Below are 19,939 nucleotides of genomic sequence, written 5' to 3'. Positions count from 1 at the left end.
ATGAGGCCAGGTGCTATTGTGCTCCAAGAGAACGGCGGTCATCTTTCTCTGGCCTGACTCTGGAAGTAATCTTCCAGCTAACATAACAAAATAGGAGGCACTACTTTCAGAGCAGCCCTATTTTCTAAGCAACTGCAAAGATGTAGAAGCTTAAATGATTCTCAGCGCCTCGAGACAGCTGTTCATAACGTTAGAACTCCTGTCTTGAAAAGTTATTTACAGAAATACCTACCGAAGTCCCTGGTCTGTCTCTCCATAGTCATCAAGGTAAGGAGGAGGATAAAAGCAGCCCTTTGTTTTTCCAGCTAAAAAGAGCACCTGACATTCTCGTACTCTAGAGAGAAACAGAAGATTTTAGCTGTTGATTTTTAGACATATAATTCCTCATACTTCCACAGAAGCCATTTTTCCAGTTCTCAACTACTTTCATTCTGCATAACCTCCACGTGCAGATTTTTAAAGGCACTTTTTTTCCTAGAAAGAACTTCAATCTTATTCTTTTCCTGCTGTAACTCCTTAGTAAATCATATTGTGTCATTCACAATCTGTGAAGTACTCCACGTGACCACAAGAAAATAAAACAATTTCACATCTCACTAATCTTTGCCAAAGTGAAAATAGATATGAACTAGTCTCTCCTTGTATGCATTGAACAACCTCTGAGACAATGGCTGCAACATTATTATCCAACTGCCCAGAGAATTGTAAATTAACTCCACAGGATGCCAACTAAAACAAATGTTAATGCTTTCAACAACAACAAAGAAACAGTCAAGGAATTCACCTTGTTTTGTAATACTTGAGTGGGAATAGAGAAATCTACTTCAAGGTAAAATTCCAAAGCATAAGGAAGGCAAATACACTGTAGCCTATTCACCCTACAAGCACACTTATAGAACCATTCATTTCACATCCACACGCACTACCTAACCTAGCAAGAGCAGCACTCAGTTCCTTACCTTAGGAATATGCCCACTCCAGAACCACAGCTGTATGTATGTGCAGTGCAGGCTCCAACATCTTCTCCTTCTAACTCAGTCTGACAGCAATAACTCTGAGAGCAGAGCATGGTCCCACACACAAGGCACAATGTTGGAGCTCTGCTTTTGTCACCACCTGATTTCGGACACCTGTTGTTAAGCAAAAAGCAATAAAATTATGTTGTATTTATGCTCCCTATGTCATAAAATATTAAAAAGACTTTAGGGGTTTTTTTTCTTTAAAGTTTACGCAGTTAACATTTACACAGATGCTTGCAATTTCTACTTCACTGAAAAGCAGTGCTCTTGCTGGAAAACATGACAATGAGCAACTCCTATTAACTTCATGATTCCACGAACAGTTTATGTGAGACTTTTAGGTTAGAGGTTTTCCAGTTCATCAAAAGCAGCAGAAAACTTGGGGGGTTCTCACCATAACCACATACAACTTACGAGAAATTAGAAGCTTGGTTAATGAGGCAGCTGTAGTCATCTGGAAGGTCTATTAACTTATTGGATTCTCTTGCATAGCTGGAATGAAACAATCAAATTAACCACTGGAGGTTTAACAAGCAATACACAGTGATTTCACAAGCTAACTCACATTTTCCCAAATAATCTAAACAGCATCTGCTACTAATTAAAGTTTTAAAGTTTCCCTCCTCTCGGCCATTCAAGCACTAAATGGCAGCTCATAAAAAAAGAAACCCACAACATCACTTAGACCACCTCCAGCTTTCTTAGATGTATTCTGGTGACACTTGCAGCAAGTCAGAAAACCACATCATAGATATCATGAAGCATCACTAAAAGCATAAGGTCACTACAGATGTAAGAAATATGCCTCGATCCCTTATCAGTTTGCTCTGCATTTCCCTGCTAACACAGGAAACAGTTTGTACCTGCTAGCTCAGATAACTTGCATTCCGAAGATCATTACATGTCCATGCAACGAAAAACACCTATTTAGTACCTAATACTTATATCCTCAGAAATAAATTTTTATTGCCAAGTTTTTTTTGTTTGTTTTGCTTTTTTTGTAGATGCATTTTAATAATCTTTGCTTCTACAAATAATACAAATGAGGGCCTGAAATGTAAATACAGCAATGAGATGAGCAATGTTTCAGAATATCCTGAGAGGAAAAACAAAATCACTAAACAAGATGGACACAGAGGAAGAGCAGTTAAGAATCATCAAAAGAGTAAAAAAAAAAACCCAACCTCAATAATAATATGCAACAGGAGTAAACAGAAGTATTCTTACTGTATAGGAGTCTGTTAGTGGCTTGGTATTTAACAAATGAAGAGATGTAACTCTTTTGTCACTTAGTTTTACTGCACATACAATACTGAAAGTGATTTTTTGGATTGAACAAAGGAGAATGAAATACAGGGATATGTCTTTATCGATAGCACTGGGAATCTAATACTGATTATTAATAGTCTGGATTTTTACTCATACTTCACAAAGTAAACACTCCAATCTAAGCCTGTTATATTTAATGCTTTCTGATTTCAGAGTATAATTTCTTAGCAAATAGAAATTTGTGTGATAAGTTTTTTGTGTTTTTTTTTTTACTATGCGACTTTTTATTAATTTAACTGAAAACTGCGGATTACTTGAGGATATAATTAAAGATCTTCAACACTTCATATTTTCTTCAATAAAAGTTACACACATGTATTTGCAACATACTTTTTTTAAATTGCAAAAGTACAAAACTACAGAAAATGCAAGAAGAAAAGCCATGGGCTCTGTCTACTGCAGGTCAGCCTGAACACAACTGTAAACTTCCAATTTCACTTCCAAAATTCTAAAATTTCTTTGCTTAACCCCTAAGCTCCTTGCCATTAAGTAATACAGGACTGCCTTTATGTTCTTAGAAACACCTTTTAGGAAAAAAAAGAAACAAAAAACACTCTGGGAAGACTGAAGCATCAAACTTTGTCCTGTATGCTTAAAATTTCTCCATGATTACCTGACAGCGTGTCTCTTTCCTTCTAGATATCTTTTTACTTCATTGTTACTACACCAACTGCAAGAAAGAAAAAAAAAAAGACTGACTTCCATAGGTAATATATTCTAAATATCTATAAATTGATATACATTCCACAGTACATTCATCAACCAAAATGGTTTTTCAAAAACATTTATTTCATAAATGCTTTTAAAACTCTGATTAACTTCCATTCCCATATACAGACCCCTTGGAGAATACTTACAGATTTCTATACACACACAGTAATGTATTAACAGAACAGTTCTGTACTAATAAAAACCAAGCTTACCTTTCTACCAAGGTGTTCAGAATCTCACTATTTTCTTGAAAAAGGCAAGTGAGGTTGTTTGGCAAGGAAAGATAGCTACATAAATGTTCAAACTGGTTTGTTCCATTCACTGTAAAAAGAAAAAAAAAAGTATAGCTCTCATAATAGTCTCCTTAAAATTACATCTACGGTAAATGAAATATAGCTGTCTCGTTTCAGACTGTCTTAAAAAAAATGAAAGAAAGAAAGAAACCTAAAAAAGTCCGTATTCCTCCACACTCAAAATGTGGTATGAAGTCTGAAAGAATACTGGTAACTGCAGCAGACAGCAATGTTGGAAATCTGCCAGTAATGACAAGCAAATTTCCTCAGATTTCCTCTCCAAGGAGGCTTCAAGCCAGCTCACTTAAGAACCACAACAGAGAGCTTAATGGTCTCTACAACTTAGCATGTCTTTGTTTTAACGTTGTCAGTTAAATGGTTACTTCATGTTCTTTCTAGATCATGACACAAACGAGTCACACATGATCAGTGACTATGACAATCTCAAAAATCCAGTCATTTCAAACATCTGCAATGCCAAACTCTGCAAGCAATAATACGTAGGAAACAACCACAGCACACCACACTACAGGTTTGACTCCCTAGACCTCTGTCTGTTCCAGCAACTTGCAGAATAAGCAGTGCCAGTACTGTTCTATTTACTTCCAAAGCAGTGAAGAAAGTGAAGATGTATGCTGTTCTCTCGCTTCCTTCTCATGGGCAAGCACTGCCAGCAAGATGCTGAAGAACAGCAATACAGGCCAGCTGCAGGATCAGCAGGGCTAAGGCCAGGAAGGAATGGGAAGGGAAAGTAAAGCCACCAGCAGGACATCCCTGAGGGAGTGAAATGCAGGGCAACCAAAGCACCTGGGGACCTGAAGACGTTTACAAAAGGGAGCAGCCTTCCTCTTTCTTAAAGCCCATTCTATAAAACAGAGCTCTAGAAGTAGGACTGTATTTTGTATCTCAATAATATCTTTGCTACAGACTGAAGCACTACTGCTCATTACTGGTCCACGCTATGAATCCGAGACAACTTGTTGCAGAAAATTGAAATTTGGGAATAAGGCTTTCCTTTTTAATCCCAAATGCTTGTAAACTTTCATTTGACAATTGACATGCTCATTTTAATACAACTTGTCAAGAAGCTACGTATCAAGGAATCAAGGCACAACACACAACAAATCCTGAAAACCACCAGGACAATGACTGCTCTAACACCAGCTCTGCACCAAGTAACCACATTTTGTTTTAAATATGACAATCCCAAAGAAGCATGAACCTACTTAAGATGACTATAATTAAAACCTTCAGTTTTATCATCATTCTTGACATACACCATTGGTTTGTTTGGAGGTTTTAATTATTAACACAGAATGTTGATTCTAATGATATCAGTGCAAACTAAAGCAAGTCTTATTGGGCAATAGTAATCATTATGAAATTTTAACTAGTAAAAGCTTCACTTATTTTAACAGAAGAGCACTGTTTTAAATAATCCAAAACAGAACTGGTCTCCATGTTAAATGAATCTGAAATGTTGGAGTGCTTTTGTTTTTTCTTTCTGTTACAGAAATATAATTTTGCCCTGGTATCAAGCCTGCAATTCCTCCCATTGGGTTTTTTCAGAAAAGAGCTTACACGTCCTTTGCTTTACCAATACATACTTGTGCCTTTTGGAAAGCTGACTTAATTCAAAGCATTAGGCAGACGGTACCTTGAAGTTCTGAGGGTGCTGGGACTCCATTTAGGTAATGAAAGAACAAAGCAGAACATCTCAGAAAAGGCATGATTCCAGCTTTTAGATTCCTCCACAGATGCCATCCTGAGGAAATTTCTTTCAAGGCACTTAAGAGAACAACAAAAAAATTTGCTAAATACAGCTTTCAAACTGCGAAGCATTTCTACAGTCATATTGCCTACTATTTACTGACTTCAGTTGAAACAAACATTACTTAAGAGTGTTTCTTTAAACACTAAGAGCAACACTACAAAAGATTCAAAAAAATGTAACTAACTTGGACACTTAATTAAGGGAAACTTTGCATAGATATTTCAGATTCTAACCAGCTCACTCAGACACTGAAAGGCTGCCATACCTTCCTGTACACTGGCAAAGAAATTTATACAGTGTAAGCACAGCTACTTCTTCTTCACTGCTAGTGTTCTCTTGATCCATGCCATTCTCTTCTGAGGAACAAAGAGATAAAAGAAGTTACTTCTATAACCTGTATAGCAAGAATGCAAATCTTGAGTGGGTTAAAATAAAGTGAAACATTATAATGGACAACCCTTCACCACAACACAAGACAACAGTCACATTTTCTGCAGCATATCTTAAGCTGTAGCTGCTGTTAACTCCAGTGAGGTGTTGGTTTACTTGCTTGACTGTTTTTGTTTGCTTTTTTTTTTTTTTAATGGTAATCCCTTGGAGCTTTTTGCTTTTAGTATACTATGCCTTTCCCCTAACTACAACTTACTCATCACACAAAATTTAAGCCAAGTTTCTGCAATGAGGGCTTCTAGGCATGACTACGTTAGCTGGAGAGCAGGATTCACAACTAGCTATGCCACAAAAAAAGTTTCCCATGTAAGTAAACAAGGCATAAGAGTGAATTTTCATGAGTTATCAGTATTTTCAATGGACGGAAAGAAAGCATCAGCAATTTTGCCACAGCAAACTGTTTACCAATAACAACTGAAGTGCTTTCTAAGTGCAGACTGGAGTAATCATTTCAGTAAAAACTGAAAGAAAGTGGCATTACCTGTCGATGAGGTAAGTAAAATTTGTATTATGTGTGCCATTGTGACAAGATGAAACAGGTGTAGATCTCCAGTGCCAAGACTAATCCCTGAAAAATCCTGACAATGTATGGCAGGGAAAGAGAGCACCAAGCTGACCTGGAAAAGAAAGCAAGTATATTATTTTCTTTTTAAATCTTCAAGTTTTCTCTATTTACGCTGCAACCAGACTAATTCTGAAGCTAATTAACCAGACATCACTTAACCAAATGGCAACTAGATTTTTTTTTCTTCCTAAAAACATCCGGAGAGTTCACATTTCTCTTCACTTAATCCTCCTGCATTTAGAGAATTGCAAAAAAGAAAAAAAGTCTTGAGTTGTCTTAATCAGTAATAAATAAATAAATGCTATAATGCTGAACATACTGAAAATGATGAACTTTTTGAAAGATTCCTCACGTGGAGTTAAACAAAGATACCAAAGAAGTTTTTACATGGTGCCTGCTAGATCACAACATTAATATATATTAAGGAATACTCACCAATAAATGAAACATGTCGATATCAAGTATGCATGGGAGATTTCCATTTTTTTCATTAGGCACCAGTGCTAAGTATTTTAAAGAAAAAACACATCACCAATTGAATATTTAAAAATAAAAACATTTTAGCTGATTTCAGTTGCAAAATGAGATCAATCTTCTTGGTTAATAAGCTTAAATAACTACACATACAAATAAGAAATTTTTGACCTCAGTAATACTGCATTTCTTTCCAATACTGCAATAAACACAATTATTAAACTTAAATTCCTATTTTTTTCCTAATTCCAATATATTAACTTTTCTTTTGTGAAAGACCACGCTCCTTTCTCCCTCACTCTCGCACTCTTCCAGAAGCAGCAACCAAAATGCTGGGAAAAACTTCACATGATTTGCTTGAGATTTATGTTGGAACTGAAAACTAAGAGGTATGATATTTTTTCCACAGTACAATGAAATATGTTAGTACACAGGTGAAAATACTGTGCCTTGGTGCATAAGCATCTTTCTCTATGTTTGCCCGAGGGGAGAGGGAGAAGAATGACATGGCAAACTTACATGCTAAGAGAGTACAAAAGTGACCCTGCACAGCTGAAAGAGATGAGACAGTCCAGTGAGCTGCTGCAAATCTTGTTAACGATGTAAGGCAGTCATCCTTTAAGCACAAAGAAAAAGAGACATTGTCACAGTTAACTAAGTTCTTCAATATGAAAAATGCCTTCTGATTTACAGCAGCCTTTTTGGGCTCCTCAGCTGAAGGTTGAGGGAGCAGTCTGAGTGTCTAAGTACTGAACAGATATTGATGCTCATACAATTCTGAAACTTCCCTCAGTATTCTTATTTTGATTGCTACCATGAGAAACCTTGGCCTTCCTGAAATGTGCATTAATGAATAAAACATATTTTTGTCAATATATTTAAAAATAAATTTTCAAAAGATCTTTTTAATATTAGGTACTGAGACATTAACATCCTAAAAATGAAATTTATCAAAGAACTGTAGCTTAAAATTTAGACATTCTGAATTAAAGAAGTACAGTTCTCTTTTTGACAGAGACTGATACTTAATCCCTACCTGTCGACAAGGTAAATGGCCAAATAATGGCTTATCTTCATCAGCTAGAATTCGTTCTGGGAAAGACAAACAAGCATAAAAATATGTTAATGTTGCAAATTTAACTAAAATCTGAAACCCATGCATAAAGGAGTAAAAGGAATGTATTAGTACCTATGGTCTGTATTGTGTAAGCACAGCTTCCCCAGCACATTATAGGTACACGTGGATCCTCCTCATTTGGATGAACCTTCAAGCCTACTTTATATGTTGCTGTACCAAACGTTGTCAGCATCTCCTTAATGCTCTCAGAATACGGATTCCTGACAAAAGAGTATTACTAATTAATTATTTTCCCTACTGAGAACATAATACTTTTAATGTTGAGCATACATCCTACAGGTTTATAACATTTAAGTGAGAACTCCAGTAACTCTCTCTGGATCTTTGGATTCTTTAACCTCTTTCCTGTGCTAGCTACATTCCCCATTAATTTTTCATTTGAACCAGACTTGTTTTGTGGCCTTAAAAATACACAGTCTTCAAACTTAAGAATAAATTAAAAGAATTGTGGGTTAGTGATGACAAAATCCATCTGCAGCTAGGATGGATGCCTTGCATTTTTGTGTGTAGTCTGCAGACACATGTCTATAGCACATAAATTAGCTTCTCCCCAGATGAAGAAGTGAGAGTCAAATACAAACATACTGCAATAGCTGAAATTACTCTCAAACTTCCCAGGCTTTCCTCATGCCTTACTTGTTGTGCTGTGCTATAATGATGACTCCTTAATCCATGTAAAAGTAATAGAGGGAAAAAAAACCACAATCTGCACACTGAAATGTGTACAAATGCAGGCTCTCTTTGCATGCTCATAAATCACATCTTCCTCTGAAATTCTATCACACAGTTTTACTACTCGCTGCTTGGACTCCAATATAATCATAATAATAAGGTCAACTTTTCAAATAAAGCAAAATTCATATTTTCCACTTCAATTATTGAAATAGCACAGAAATCACATCCTATTTACATATTATCATTGCATGAGAAGATTTTAAAGATTCATTAAGATGTAAATACATACTTTGGTTTGTAGTCTGGTCTGAATCCTTCAGGTAGTTGTAGCTGATCCATTTTTTCTGCATTACCAGAATTACCTAAAACAAGAAGTAATAAAACTTACTATTCACCTATATACATTACATATGTTTCTACATTATAAAAAGGTGCAGGGGCACATCACCAGAAACTGAAATGCTAAGCTATTCTTGCCTCTTTTACACCATGTCTGATCTCCACTACAGTAGAACCACAACGTTAGGTCTTCCACATGTGCACTGTAACATTTTCACATATAAACATGCACAGTTCTTCAGACTTACTTGGATGGTCTTCATCTCGAAGTAAATACAGGGCTTTTATTTGCTGCGATATTGTTTTGATCCACTGAGCGAGGTTTGGTTGGCCTGAAAAGTCTAACCTGTCCAAAAATAAACACAAAAAGATGACATTAGTTGAAGACAAATTATATACAAAATTAATATTTCATAGGCATCTAATGATGTGTTTTCTCAAGAGGCCTGTCCACATTATTTTTAATCTTCATTTTTTCCCTGCAAGTCCTACACTTCATGGGCCTTTCACACCATACAAAAACTGAGAAAGGTCCAAAAACCAACAGAAACAAGCAAGCAATTGGAGATTATCAAAGGAGGAAAGAGTAAGCGTTTCCAAAGGCAAAAGAAGTAACCCATATAGAGTTTGTTGTTTCTGAGATCATTAATGGCCTTTGGTTCAGGTGGAGGTTTTGGGAGCTTTTACTTTTTTTTTTTTTTTTTTTTAAATAGATCCCAGAAATTGCTCTGGAACCAGTGAGATCAGTGAGAGACTGAACCTGCAACTCATGGTATCTGGCTCCTGTAACAGTTTGAGTAGAGCTATATTTCTTAAAGTTAACAGTATTCATTTCTCATTCATACAAGCTGATACCACAACATAAAAAGCACAGCTCATTAACTAAAAAATAAAAATAAAAGATCTGGAACAAACAAGAACTACTTTTGAATTCAAAACACTGAATTTAGTTAAGGATTGCCTGCAGCAATGATTAGTGGTTTTGAGGTCTGTGTTTTTCAGAGGTTTTGTTTGGTTTTGTTTTTCACACTTAGCAAAGGTGTATATAAACAAGCAAACAAACCTGTTAAACAAAACTCTTGGTGGAGGAAGCAGAGGAATTACAGTGTTGCTTAAACATTCACAAAGTGGGCAAAGGAATTCACCATTTTCCACATCATAACTTGTGTGTACTCGTAATCTTTGTTGTCTTCGTTGCTCTTTCGCTTGGACAGCATCAAAATACCTATAAAAAACAGCAAGATGCTACTAAAAAATGTCCTTAATACAGAAACACGTGAATACTGATGAAGTATTAAACTTATGAATATTTATTTATAATAACATATTTTTAAAGCAGTAAATTGCTTTCACTGCTTTATGGCATTCCTTTTTAAATTTACTACAGGGTATTAGTTTTGCAATTAAAAATTGTGCTGTGTTATTTGGACTAAACTGAAATGTAGCTTTTTACCTTTGCCAACAATGAGCATGCATAATATGGCCACAGCTACCCGTGTGTGTTCCACATGACAGATCTGGATGCATGAACAATGGGTCGTGCTTTTCTGCGATCAAAACGAAACAAAAGAATACTGAAGTTAACATTTTATCTGAAGAGTTAACTGCACATAAAAGATTTAACTGCATTTGCATTATAACTAAACTTTATTACAAAAGATCTGATGAAGCATAAAGCACACTACTAATCCACAACTGAAACTGTTCAGCTCATTTTGAATTTTGTTTGGAGTGTATGTACTGTGCTTAGACTTCAAACCTGGATCTCAGAGTTTCTGGCCCCAGACAGAAGTCCAAGATTTATCTGCAGTTTTGGTGGTTTAGCTCTATTAAGTAATGAGACTAAGAACATTAATCTTCAGAGTCAGAGTGCAACACGATTCAGTATGGAAATGTTTTTTGTGTTTCCATATATAGAAACCAGAGGCATCTCTGTAATAACGACATTAATAAAAAAAAAAGCTGTTTCACAAAGGCTTTTTTTTTGTTACTTTTTTCTTTTAAATGAACACCACTATGAAGCATTTCACATGATTTATCTGAGATGAAGGCACACTGCTGTAAAAGCACAAAGATACACCAGCACTTCTTTCCCTATAACATTACGAGTTAGTTTAAAAACAAACATTTCTGAGCTTGGTTTATTGTTTTTAATATTTAAAAATAATTCATCAGAAATAGCTGACAAAATTCGATTAAATAATATTTCACAGTTCTTTTATGTTATTACTTCAGACACATTACAACTTCACTTAAAATTCAGGGGTTTTGCCACTGTTTACAATGAAGTCATTCACAATTACATAGTTAAGGTGGCAGCACTGCTGTGTTCAAAGGAAATGTGTTCATTACAGTCACTCTGACATTCATTAACATTAAGGATTACGAATACTACTTACCAGGGTCTGGAATAATTCTGCTTCTATTTTTAGACAACACAGTTGATCTCTGAATGAATGCCGCCAACACCATAGCTCTACTGTCCACTTTAACTTCTTGTTCCTCCTGACACAATATACACATGACAACCTGTCTGTGTTCAGCTACCCTAGTTTGCTCTGGTCCCAGGGCTGTGAGTTTTGCATCTGAAATTACAGGGCTAGAACATTCAAAGAATATTAAGTGAGCACGTTATTTGGAAAAAAAAATATATATATATATATATTTATATACATATATATTAATATATATATATTATATATTTTATATATATTATTATATATATACACACACACACACACATACACACACACACACATACATACAGCTCAATCATGCTTCAAATGCAATTAATATGCATTATAGCTTTATCATAAATGCTCTCTGAGAAAACATAGTTTTGGCACATATGTAACAATTCTAATGTCTCCAGAAGAAGTTATGCAAAAACATACTTTTCCAGAAAAAAAAAAAAGCATACCCTTCTGATTAGTAAGTTAACCCAATTCAACACAGAAACTGTATTTGTGACCCTTCAATATCTATCTTAATTACCTGGAAAATACTCCACTTCCCCCACAGAATCATTAGCACGCTTCAATTTGTATTTCCAGCTACAAGTAAATTTTCTTCCAGATCCTCACATGCATATACTCAGCTACACTGTATTTACTGCATTTCCAGTATGCACCGTGTCCATCTTTTCAGCATTATCAACAAGCCACTGGATGACTTAATACAAAACAAAATTATTTGCATGTTGATTTTAAGCAGTGTGAGGATGGGATTGAAGGGAAGAATAAATTTGTAGCCACCTTGCCAGTAAGTGGGAGGAAAGGGCTCAATTTACTGCTCTTTTCTCAGTATTAAAAAACAAAAAAAACCCCTTCTGAATACTTTTAAAAAACTTAAAAAAAAAATTTTTAAAGCAGTAATAGGACAAGATGATATAAAAGTTAAAAAAACAAAGAATTCAACCGAGATTTCATTACCTATTATCATGCACTCCAGAAGTTGAAGTATCCAGCTCCTCCAAAGTTTGTTGAAAGAGTTCTTTGTTCTCGTTAATGAAGTGCCGCTGCATCTCAGACATCTGGGCCATTATCTTCTCTCTGCGCAGTCGGGCAATCTCAGCTTTTCTCTTCCTCTCAGCTTTGTCTTTATCACGTGAACTCTGAAATTTTATCATTCAATTAGTATTGCTAATCAGTTAGCCTTTTAAAAACAATGTTAAAATGGACAACTTACGTTAGCTGCAGCTATACGTAACTTATATTAAATCCTAAGAAATTATAGAGTCTCGTAAAAAGACAAAACAGTCTACCAAAAGATTTTTGGGCCCTCCCACTCAATGCCAGACAGAACTGCAGATCCAGAAGAGTACTTCTCCCCCTCAGCCCCTCATCACATGTTGTATTTCTCTTCCCTTTGAACACTCATAAGATAAAAAGGGAAGTGACAGACATCCTGTGCTGTTCTCCCTCTGCACTCGCTGCTTTCTCAATTGCACCACAGTGCTCTAAGTTCCATGTTTCTTGGTTACCATGTCCAGCTAAATTAAACAGCAGAGCTTATCTGGAATGATCTGCATAGTAAAAGAAGTTGTATCTGTGTAATTACAACAACTGTCAATGAAAATCTCACTGCTGTGATCAGTACTATAAAAAGTAGTGGTCAACTTGCCTAAGATTTGGAGGCTACAGTATGTAAAGCAAGGTTAAAAAATAGACCTGAGACTCTCCTAATAGGTCTTGCAAATGAACAGGTTTGTTTGATCTACAAGCTGTGAATCAGAACACTGACATTTTCCATCTTTGATTCAGAACTGCAGTAGGAAACACAGTGTGTTGCTAGTCACAGTGTGAACCTGTTTCAGATCAGCTATCTGCCACAGCTTTGTTTTACCTCCTCCATAACAGTTCCTTCAGTCTCAGCCACAGGACTCGTAGAAGAACTTTCTCTTAGTTTCTTAATAGCATTAAAAGTCTGTATGAAAATAAAGCAACAATGAAACAAAAGTTAGTCTGTGACATGAACATAACTGCGCATGCTACAATGCTGGCCAGATAAAGTGGTGTCTCATTTCAGAAAAAAAGAAAAATAAAAGGTAGGTAGAATAAATAAACATGGAAAATAAAATCATTGCAATCATTCATTAGAAAAACTCCAACAATCTTCTTTCCATGGTTTTTATAAACCATATGAAACAAGTTTACCTTCAAAATCCACCTGATCATGTCCTTGTGCACTTCCAGATGAGGTGCATTTTGCAGTGTTTCTAGCATAGCAAGTATACTGGGGGAATTACTGGGTGCCTCTCCTGGCTCTGAGAAAAACGAGAATGGCAAACTCAACACTCACTACTATCAAAGAAAACAAAAACCAACAAGCACTTGCATATATTCAACAGCTAAAGAATTCCTTCTACTAATACCTAACTTTCACTCCCCTAAACATTTTTATTAATACCCTGCAGATGCTGACAAGTTAGAGAAAACCATCTTCAAACACTCATCCACTAACTATCCTACAAGACCAAACGCACTGTGCATACACCTTGAATGTTTATTAACTTGGGAGCTGCAATGTCAAGCTTGCAACATTGCATTTCCCACCCATTTTCAGTGGAAGAATTTTATCAGTTTCATGCCTTAACAGAACTACAGGCACTATTCAGAAGATGCAAAGAAGCACCAAATTTTGCAATAGTGTCTGATCATGTATAACAATCTTTGTTAAAAATGCTGCAGTGATACTAAAAATTAGATTTCACAGGAATTATCCTACTTCAGGATTTTTCTACACAAGGGATTAAGTATCACAGCTATCAAAGCTACTATTATTGCTACCTGTATGTGAAGCACATAATATATATGGTCAACTTCCCCTGTAAACAATTTTTGATGGATTAACAAGTATACTCTTTTAATAAATACTGTTACAGAAGAAGAAAATACAAAGGACTGGCATTTTCATTTACTTAAAATTTGTTCTACTTATGAAGAGAGGGGCATACTTGATATTTTCTGAGTGAAGGTAAATGTTACAACGTTCTCCTCACTGAGATTCTCCAGATGCTGTTTTTCCTCTTGTAGAGCCATCCCAATCAAATGCAGAACCTTGGTAAAAATCATCAGGTTTAGTTCTTTTTTTCTTTTCAGGCATACGTAATCTCTTTACATAGTACAGGTAATTCATTAAAAATCAAAAAAGTCAATACAACAAATGATATAAATAAGGATATATTTGAAGTTATTTCTATATATGTAGCACCAAAAGCTATATTACTCAAGATTAAGAGTGTATGTTGACAAATTCCTGAAACGTTGCAGATTTACACACCTTATACCACTGGTGTCTCTGTTTGCCCTCCTCCTAGTCAAGAGGAACTCAGTATTTTTCGTCGTATTTCTTAGCTTTAACCTTAAAAACTGCATGCTGTTATCAGAAGCTTATGCACATTTAAAATCCTCTTTCACACGTGCAAAATTTAACTGACAAAAAGATGAAATTATTAAACCAAATTTATCCTAACATTCTATGTATTGATGGTTGGACTAGATGATCTTAGAACCATTAAGGTTGCAAAAGGCCTCTATGATAAACACTTTAAAGTAATACTAACTTCACTTTCAGGTCAGTGAAAAGCTGTAATCTCCTTGAAATAAAAAACCTCACATTACCCTATATGGCATGAAAGTAACCTCAATAGCCTTTTAAAGTGAAAACACTTAAACCTTGGTGGAGAACTCTGTCAGTGCTGATTCCACCACTTCTTCCCTGACATCCAAACTGACAGGATACCCTAGTACTCTAGATGGGCCAAGTAAGCCACCTAAATCTACAAACAAACCCATTGAAGGGCTGAAATTCATACTCATTCTTTACCATATGCATAGTATTAAATCAGGGAGCATACCCTTTGCAGCATGGACTCTGACCAGGCATAGCCATTGTGTTCTACTGCCCACTGTAGTATCGTTCCCATAATGCACAGCATGACATCAGACTGCAGAATATTAACCAGACTTGCAAAAAGTGGGCAGAAAGGAGGCAACACTGGTGGTGGAAGCGCTGAAAAAGATACATGATTTCAGTGTATTAAATCTACAACACCCATATCAACTACCTGCCTTCCAAAAAGCTTAACATTCTAACCCCGTATAGTATACAGCTGCTAGGTTAAAAGTATCACAGATAGTAGGCTGTAACATTTGATATTGCTCCTGTGCAAGGAAAGCTGGAAGAATAAACTAGCATGGATCAGATTCCTCACTGCAGCCAGGAAGACAGAAGAGAAATTGCTACATTCCCACCAATATCTGGCTAATTCAAGACATGTTATTCAGGGCAATACACAGTTTGACAGGTGCTTTTCTTTTCTCCCCCCTTTTCTTGAAGAAAAATACCTGTATCTTCTCTGTTCTGTCTTTTCAGCTTTCTTTGTGCTTCTTCGGCCTGAAACAGAATGATGCCAGTATTACTGAAAACCTTCAGAAATATAAATCTTAATAAAAAAGCACTTCTATTCTCTTTGTTATACTGTTGCTGTTTCTTTACTCCTTATCCTTGACCTTGAATGGAGCATGTTCCCATGTCTTTTTATTCTGCATTATATTCTACGTGTCAACCTCTTATAAGGCCTGCATTTTTGAAATTAATCTTTCATCTTGAGCCAGCCTGGATTCTTTAGTAGCATAAAAACCATAAGACATCATAAAACAGTAATGTCCATAAAGACAAAAATACAAACTGTTAAAGCACTTCCAGGCTAACAAGATAAGAGAACCCACAGACAAAACTCCTGAAGCCCCACTGATTTCAGCAGCTCTGTATAAGATAAAGCATCAAATGATACAGAAAACACTGCAAAATCTGAGACAAATTCTGTCAACAGTCTCAAATGATTCAAGTTTTAAAAAGTAGCAGCTGATAATATTTCCTCACAGAGTAAAGTTTTCTGGAAAACAGAAAATTGAAAAGAAAAATAAAAAACAGAAGCTTGAAACTACCTTTGATTGCTCTGCCCTTGAGAAGTGATAGAAATACAGATTGAAGTTCTTGGTACATTCTGGTTTTAATTCATACAGTCCTCTGCCAGTTAATCCAGGTTTCCTGTCAAGAAATTTATAAAATTTGTGTTTACCAGTCATTAACATCTGAGCATGAACAGTTAACTAAAAGAGCTAAAAACGTTGCTCAGTGAACACTCTAAAATGAGCATTAAGAATGATGCACTCCAGGAAAGCCATTGGGAAAGCCCAAGGTGGGGGAGAGGAAGAGATCAACTTACTACTCATAGTAAATAAAGATTACTGCTGACAGGAATCAACCTGTGTTCCCATGAAAAGAGATTGTTATGAGATAAACAGCAGCTGGGCATCAAGTTCCCATTGACACTCAAGCCTAATTCTCAGCAGTGCATAAGGAAACCTCTCGTGTAACTTCCATGCTGCACTGCTATATCATCATGAGTTATACTTCACAGGAGAAGTCCTTTTCTTGCTTTCATTACTCACCAGTCCCCCTTTCTTCTGTCCTCTCATTCCCACCAATTTAAATATTTAATTTTAAAAGCTAAAATGTTAGAATAAAGGGAAACGTACTTGAAACAAGCCACTTCTTCAATTACACTTTCCATTCCTGTCTCTCTGTTCTCCTATATTGAGTCGAAATGCAAAACAGTGTGTTAGCACAGTTCTTGGATTTAAATACATTCAAATAACATACAGCACTAGATGAACTAGTAAAACAGATGTAGAATGAAGTCACTTTCATGACAGTCCAGGAACACTAAAGCACAAAATACGAACATATGGTCAAGAATACCATGCCTGCAAAAAGCATTTTCAAGAATATTGAATTTTTACTGTATTTTCCCTGTCAAAATAAACTTAGAACATACAAAAAAAAAAAAAAAACCAAACAACCTGAGCCAGCTTACTCAATGTATCTCAATATATAGTCACTATTTCCAGTTTTTAGGCCTTTGAAAATGAAAAAAGATAAAAGCACTGAAAAATGATAAAATAATCACAGAACAAGATAAAGTCAGCTCAAATATTCCAAAAGTTCTTTTTAACAGTCCTCTCCCTTACCTGGTACAAATGTTAACAGGTCAGGGAAAATGTATTCAACACTGAAAACATAATCATTTGCTAATTCTAGCTTAAATTAGTAGTACTAATATAGTAGAAGAATAATGACGTTTCAATGTTGACTTCCCTCAGAAATTATGCTTAAAAATTACTTAAAGATCTTCCAAAAAGTCATACTTTGCTACTTTTACAAAATTACTCATACTGGAACTCAAGTAAATGTTTCTATCCAAGCAAATGAAGCATTTATGTTTCACAAGCCGTTATATTGTGGTTTCACATATTTTGATTACTGTTAGGCTTTAAAATATGAGTTTATATTTCTGGGTAGCTCTGGCAACCCACGTGCACACATCTATTTAGGATTTACAAGCAGACTGCAGAGAGTGCTGACCAGATGGCCTGATAAGAAACAGCATTAAAGAGAAGAGCTAAAGAAGCTCTCAGGCTCCTGCCTATTTCATACACTGTTTCTCCTTCTAGTGTTTTCCTCCCTTCTCTATGACAACCGTTAATTTGTACTCATATTAACTTTACTCTGCATAATCATGTTGCTTCCATTAAACAGCATTAACTCACATAAGAAAGTTACTTTTCACCAATTAACCTTACAAAACCAAAATCTTTCTTTTGTTTTCCACACTACTCACATCTTCAGGTAATGCCTTTACTAATTCGCTGTGAGCCATCGGCCTGATGCTCAGCTGATGGATGATCTCTCGTTTGATTTCATCTGTTGCATTTACCTGGCCTATTCCAGGACTGAATCTTTCTCCTAGGAACACAAAATAATGGCATTTTATTTTATTTTAGAGTATTTTTAAACATTATTTGTTCTTCATTTGTTATTTAAAGACTGAAAAATAAGTCTCTGCCATGAAATCTTGTGTTAGCCCACTCAGAAGTTAATTACATAATGAAAAATTCACATTGCTAAACTAAGCTAGTTTCAAGAACTACAAAGCATTCAAAGTAGAACTGAATTTGAGATAACAACAAAGAATGCTCATTCCAGACCATTAAACAGAATCTTAAAAGGTGGATTAAATGTATTCTGAACTTACCAACAATCATTATAATGAGGTACAGCATCTCCTCTATAAGAGTATTATTTTGTTGAACAACATCCTGAATGAAATAAAAGAATTTGTTTCATTTAAAGGTTAAAAAAAAATGCATAAGCTGAAAATATTTTTGTGTTACAAAACATTACCTTTCTTTCACCCTTAGTATTACCCTATTTAAATTCTGCTGTAATGCAGTCACAACTGCCTTAAACTTCTTGAACATTATGCAGCAGCTTCTCTGACATTTATCATTTTGACATGTATAATGCTTATGCATATTTTAAGCCGCCCAAACTAAATCAAAATAATTACTTCAGTATTTTTAATCAAGAACTGCAGATGTAGCACAACAGCATTCAATATATTTTTGAAAAGAAAATCACAGATTTTCCTATACAATTTGTAAATAAGATACCTTGTTAGTACTTTCTGTGCTAAATCTTTTGCCATAGTCTGGAGTACTAAATATCTGATAAAGTTCAAAGCGACTCAGCATTATCATCAGGAAGTGGTTTGGATCCATCATAGACACACCTGTCTATTAAAGAAAAAAACAATTATCAACAGAAAATAGACTGAGTGTTATTACAGAATGTTTTTATATTCATATACAAAGCTGACACAATATTCTTTATTAAATTCATCTCTCTCTACCTTTTAAAGAGATTTTCCAAACTTTCTGTGAAAGAATACAGATGTGTTAATGTAGTCACACACACATACCTACTTCTATTTCTGAAAACTTTTCAAAACATTATTTGTTTATTAAACAACGTAGCTAAACTAGCCAATTATTTGTTTTTAGTTTACTAACGTTAATGAGACCTTTTTTTAAGACAGAATAATCTCAATGTAACCACAGGATATCAACCCAAATAAGCAGATGCTGAGAATAATTACAAATAATGGGTAGATCAAGCCTATGGGAAGCATGGCAGAAACCAGCAGTAAATTATGATACATGCATTGTATTAGGTATTGCCAGGAAGATTTAGGTAAGATTTAAGGGCCTTGTGTAAATATTCTGCAACTAAGTGAACATCAAGCAGCAAGTTTTAACTTCTGTCCCTCTCAGCATAAAAGTAACAGACTTCTCTGTGAGTTGACTAACAGATATAAACTTCAAGAAGAGCATTTTATAATACAGCAAGGAAGGATGGAGTCTAGGCAACATGCACGTTCATTACATTACTGAAGAGGGTTTGAAAAGTTTTTGATAGAGCTACAAACAAATGCACCTGAATCCTGAAGATGCTTGATAAAATACAAACCGGTACACATGGTTACCTGAAGCATTACTATGTCCTTGTCAAACATCTCTCTCCTGCACTTCACATTGTGATAGTAATAAATCTGTGAAAAAAAACAAAATAATTAACAAACATCATATTTCATGTACATTTATTTTTAATCTAGAAAATTACATGGGCCAGGTATTTAGGCATGCCTTTTCTATTTTCTCAAACTACTGATCCACACATTGATGTTGATTCGTATCAGAAAACACACAAAAGCAGTTGGTTGAATATGAGCCACAATCAGAAAAGAAAGGAATTCCAGACTGTGGG

General features: G+C 35.4%; 1 protein-coding gene across 3 annotated transcripts in view; it reads right to left on the bottom strand.

The window, feature by feature from the left end:
• The window catches only part of UBR2 (ubiquitin protein ligase E3 component n-recognin 2), a 47,086-nt gene that overhangs the window by 2,138 nt on the left and 25,009 nt on the right, over window positions 1-19,939 (bottom strand). For all 3 annotated transcript variants that reach the window (XM_065751492.1, XM_065751429.1, XM_065751572.1), the window contains 29 exons: window positions 19,659-19,724; window positions 18,787-18,909; window positions 18,369-18,432; window positions 17,955-18,079; window positions 16,813-16,865; window positions 16,219-16,321; window positions 15,616-15,664; window positions 15,126-15,280; window positions 14,223-14,325; window positions 13,423-13,532; window positions 13,112-13,192; window positions 12,199-12,380; window positions 11,167-11,366; window positions 10,221-10,314; window positions 9,831-9,992; window positions 9,016-9,113; window positions 8,718-8,790; window positions 7,805-7,953; window positions 7,652-7,707; window positions 7,135-7,231; window positions 6,577-6,644; window positions 6,058-6,193; window positions 5,392-5,482; window positions 5,010-5,140; window positions 3,272-3,380; window positions 2,962-3,018; window positions 1,434-1,511; window positions 960-1,130; window positions 233-334 (listed from right to left, as the gene is read on the bottom strand). In XM_065751492.1, the coding sequence (XP_065607564.1) occupies window positions 233-334; window positions 960-1,130; window positions 1,434-1,511; window positions 2,962-3,018; window positions 3,272-3,380; window positions 5,010-5,140; window positions 5,392-5,482; window positions 6,058-6,193; window positions 6,577-6,644; window positions 7,135-7,231; window positions 7,652-7,707; window positions 7,805-7,953; window positions 8,718-8,790; window positions 9,016-9,113; window positions 9,831-9,992; window positions 10,221-10,314; window positions 11,167-11,366; window positions 12,199-12,380; window positions 13,112-13,192; window positions 13,423-13,532; window positions 14,223-14,325; window positions 15,126-15,280; window positions 15,616-15,664; window positions 16,219-16,321; window positions 16,813-16,865; window positions 17,955-18,079; window positions 18,369-18,432; window positions 18,787-18,909; window positions 19,659-19,724 (3,086 nt within the window). The remainder of the gene's footprint in view (window positions 1-232; window positions 335-959; window positions 1,131-1,433; window positions 1,512-2,961; window positions 3,019-3,271; window positions 3,381-5,009; window positions 5,141-5,391; window positions 5,483-6,057; window positions 6,194-6,576; window positions 6,645-7,134; window positions 7,232-7,651; window positions 7,708-7,804; window positions 7,954-8,717; window positions 8,791-9,015; window positions 9,114-9,830; window positions 9,993-10,220; window positions 10,315-11,166; window positions 11,367-12,198; window positions 12,381-13,111; window positions 13,193-13,422; window positions 13,533-14,222; window positions 14,326-15,125; window positions 15,281-15,615; window positions 15,665-16,218; window positions 16,322-16,812; window positions 16,866-17,954; window positions 18,080-18,368; window positions 18,433-18,786; window positions 18,910-19,658; window positions 19,725-19,939) is intronic.

The sequence above is a fragment of the Cyrtonyx montezumae genome, unplaced genomic scaffold (genome assembly GCF_038088225.1).
Source record: "Cyrtonyx montezumae isolate F1298 unplaced genomic scaffold, pur_monq_1.0 scaffold_0, whole genome shotgun sequence".
NCBI classification, from domain to species: Eukaryota; Metazoa; Chordata; class Aves; order Galliformes; family Odontophoridae; genus Cyrtonyx; species Cyrtonyx montezumae.
Note: the sequence above shows the minus strand (reverse complement) of the source record. Positions and strands in the feature narration are given on the sequence as shown.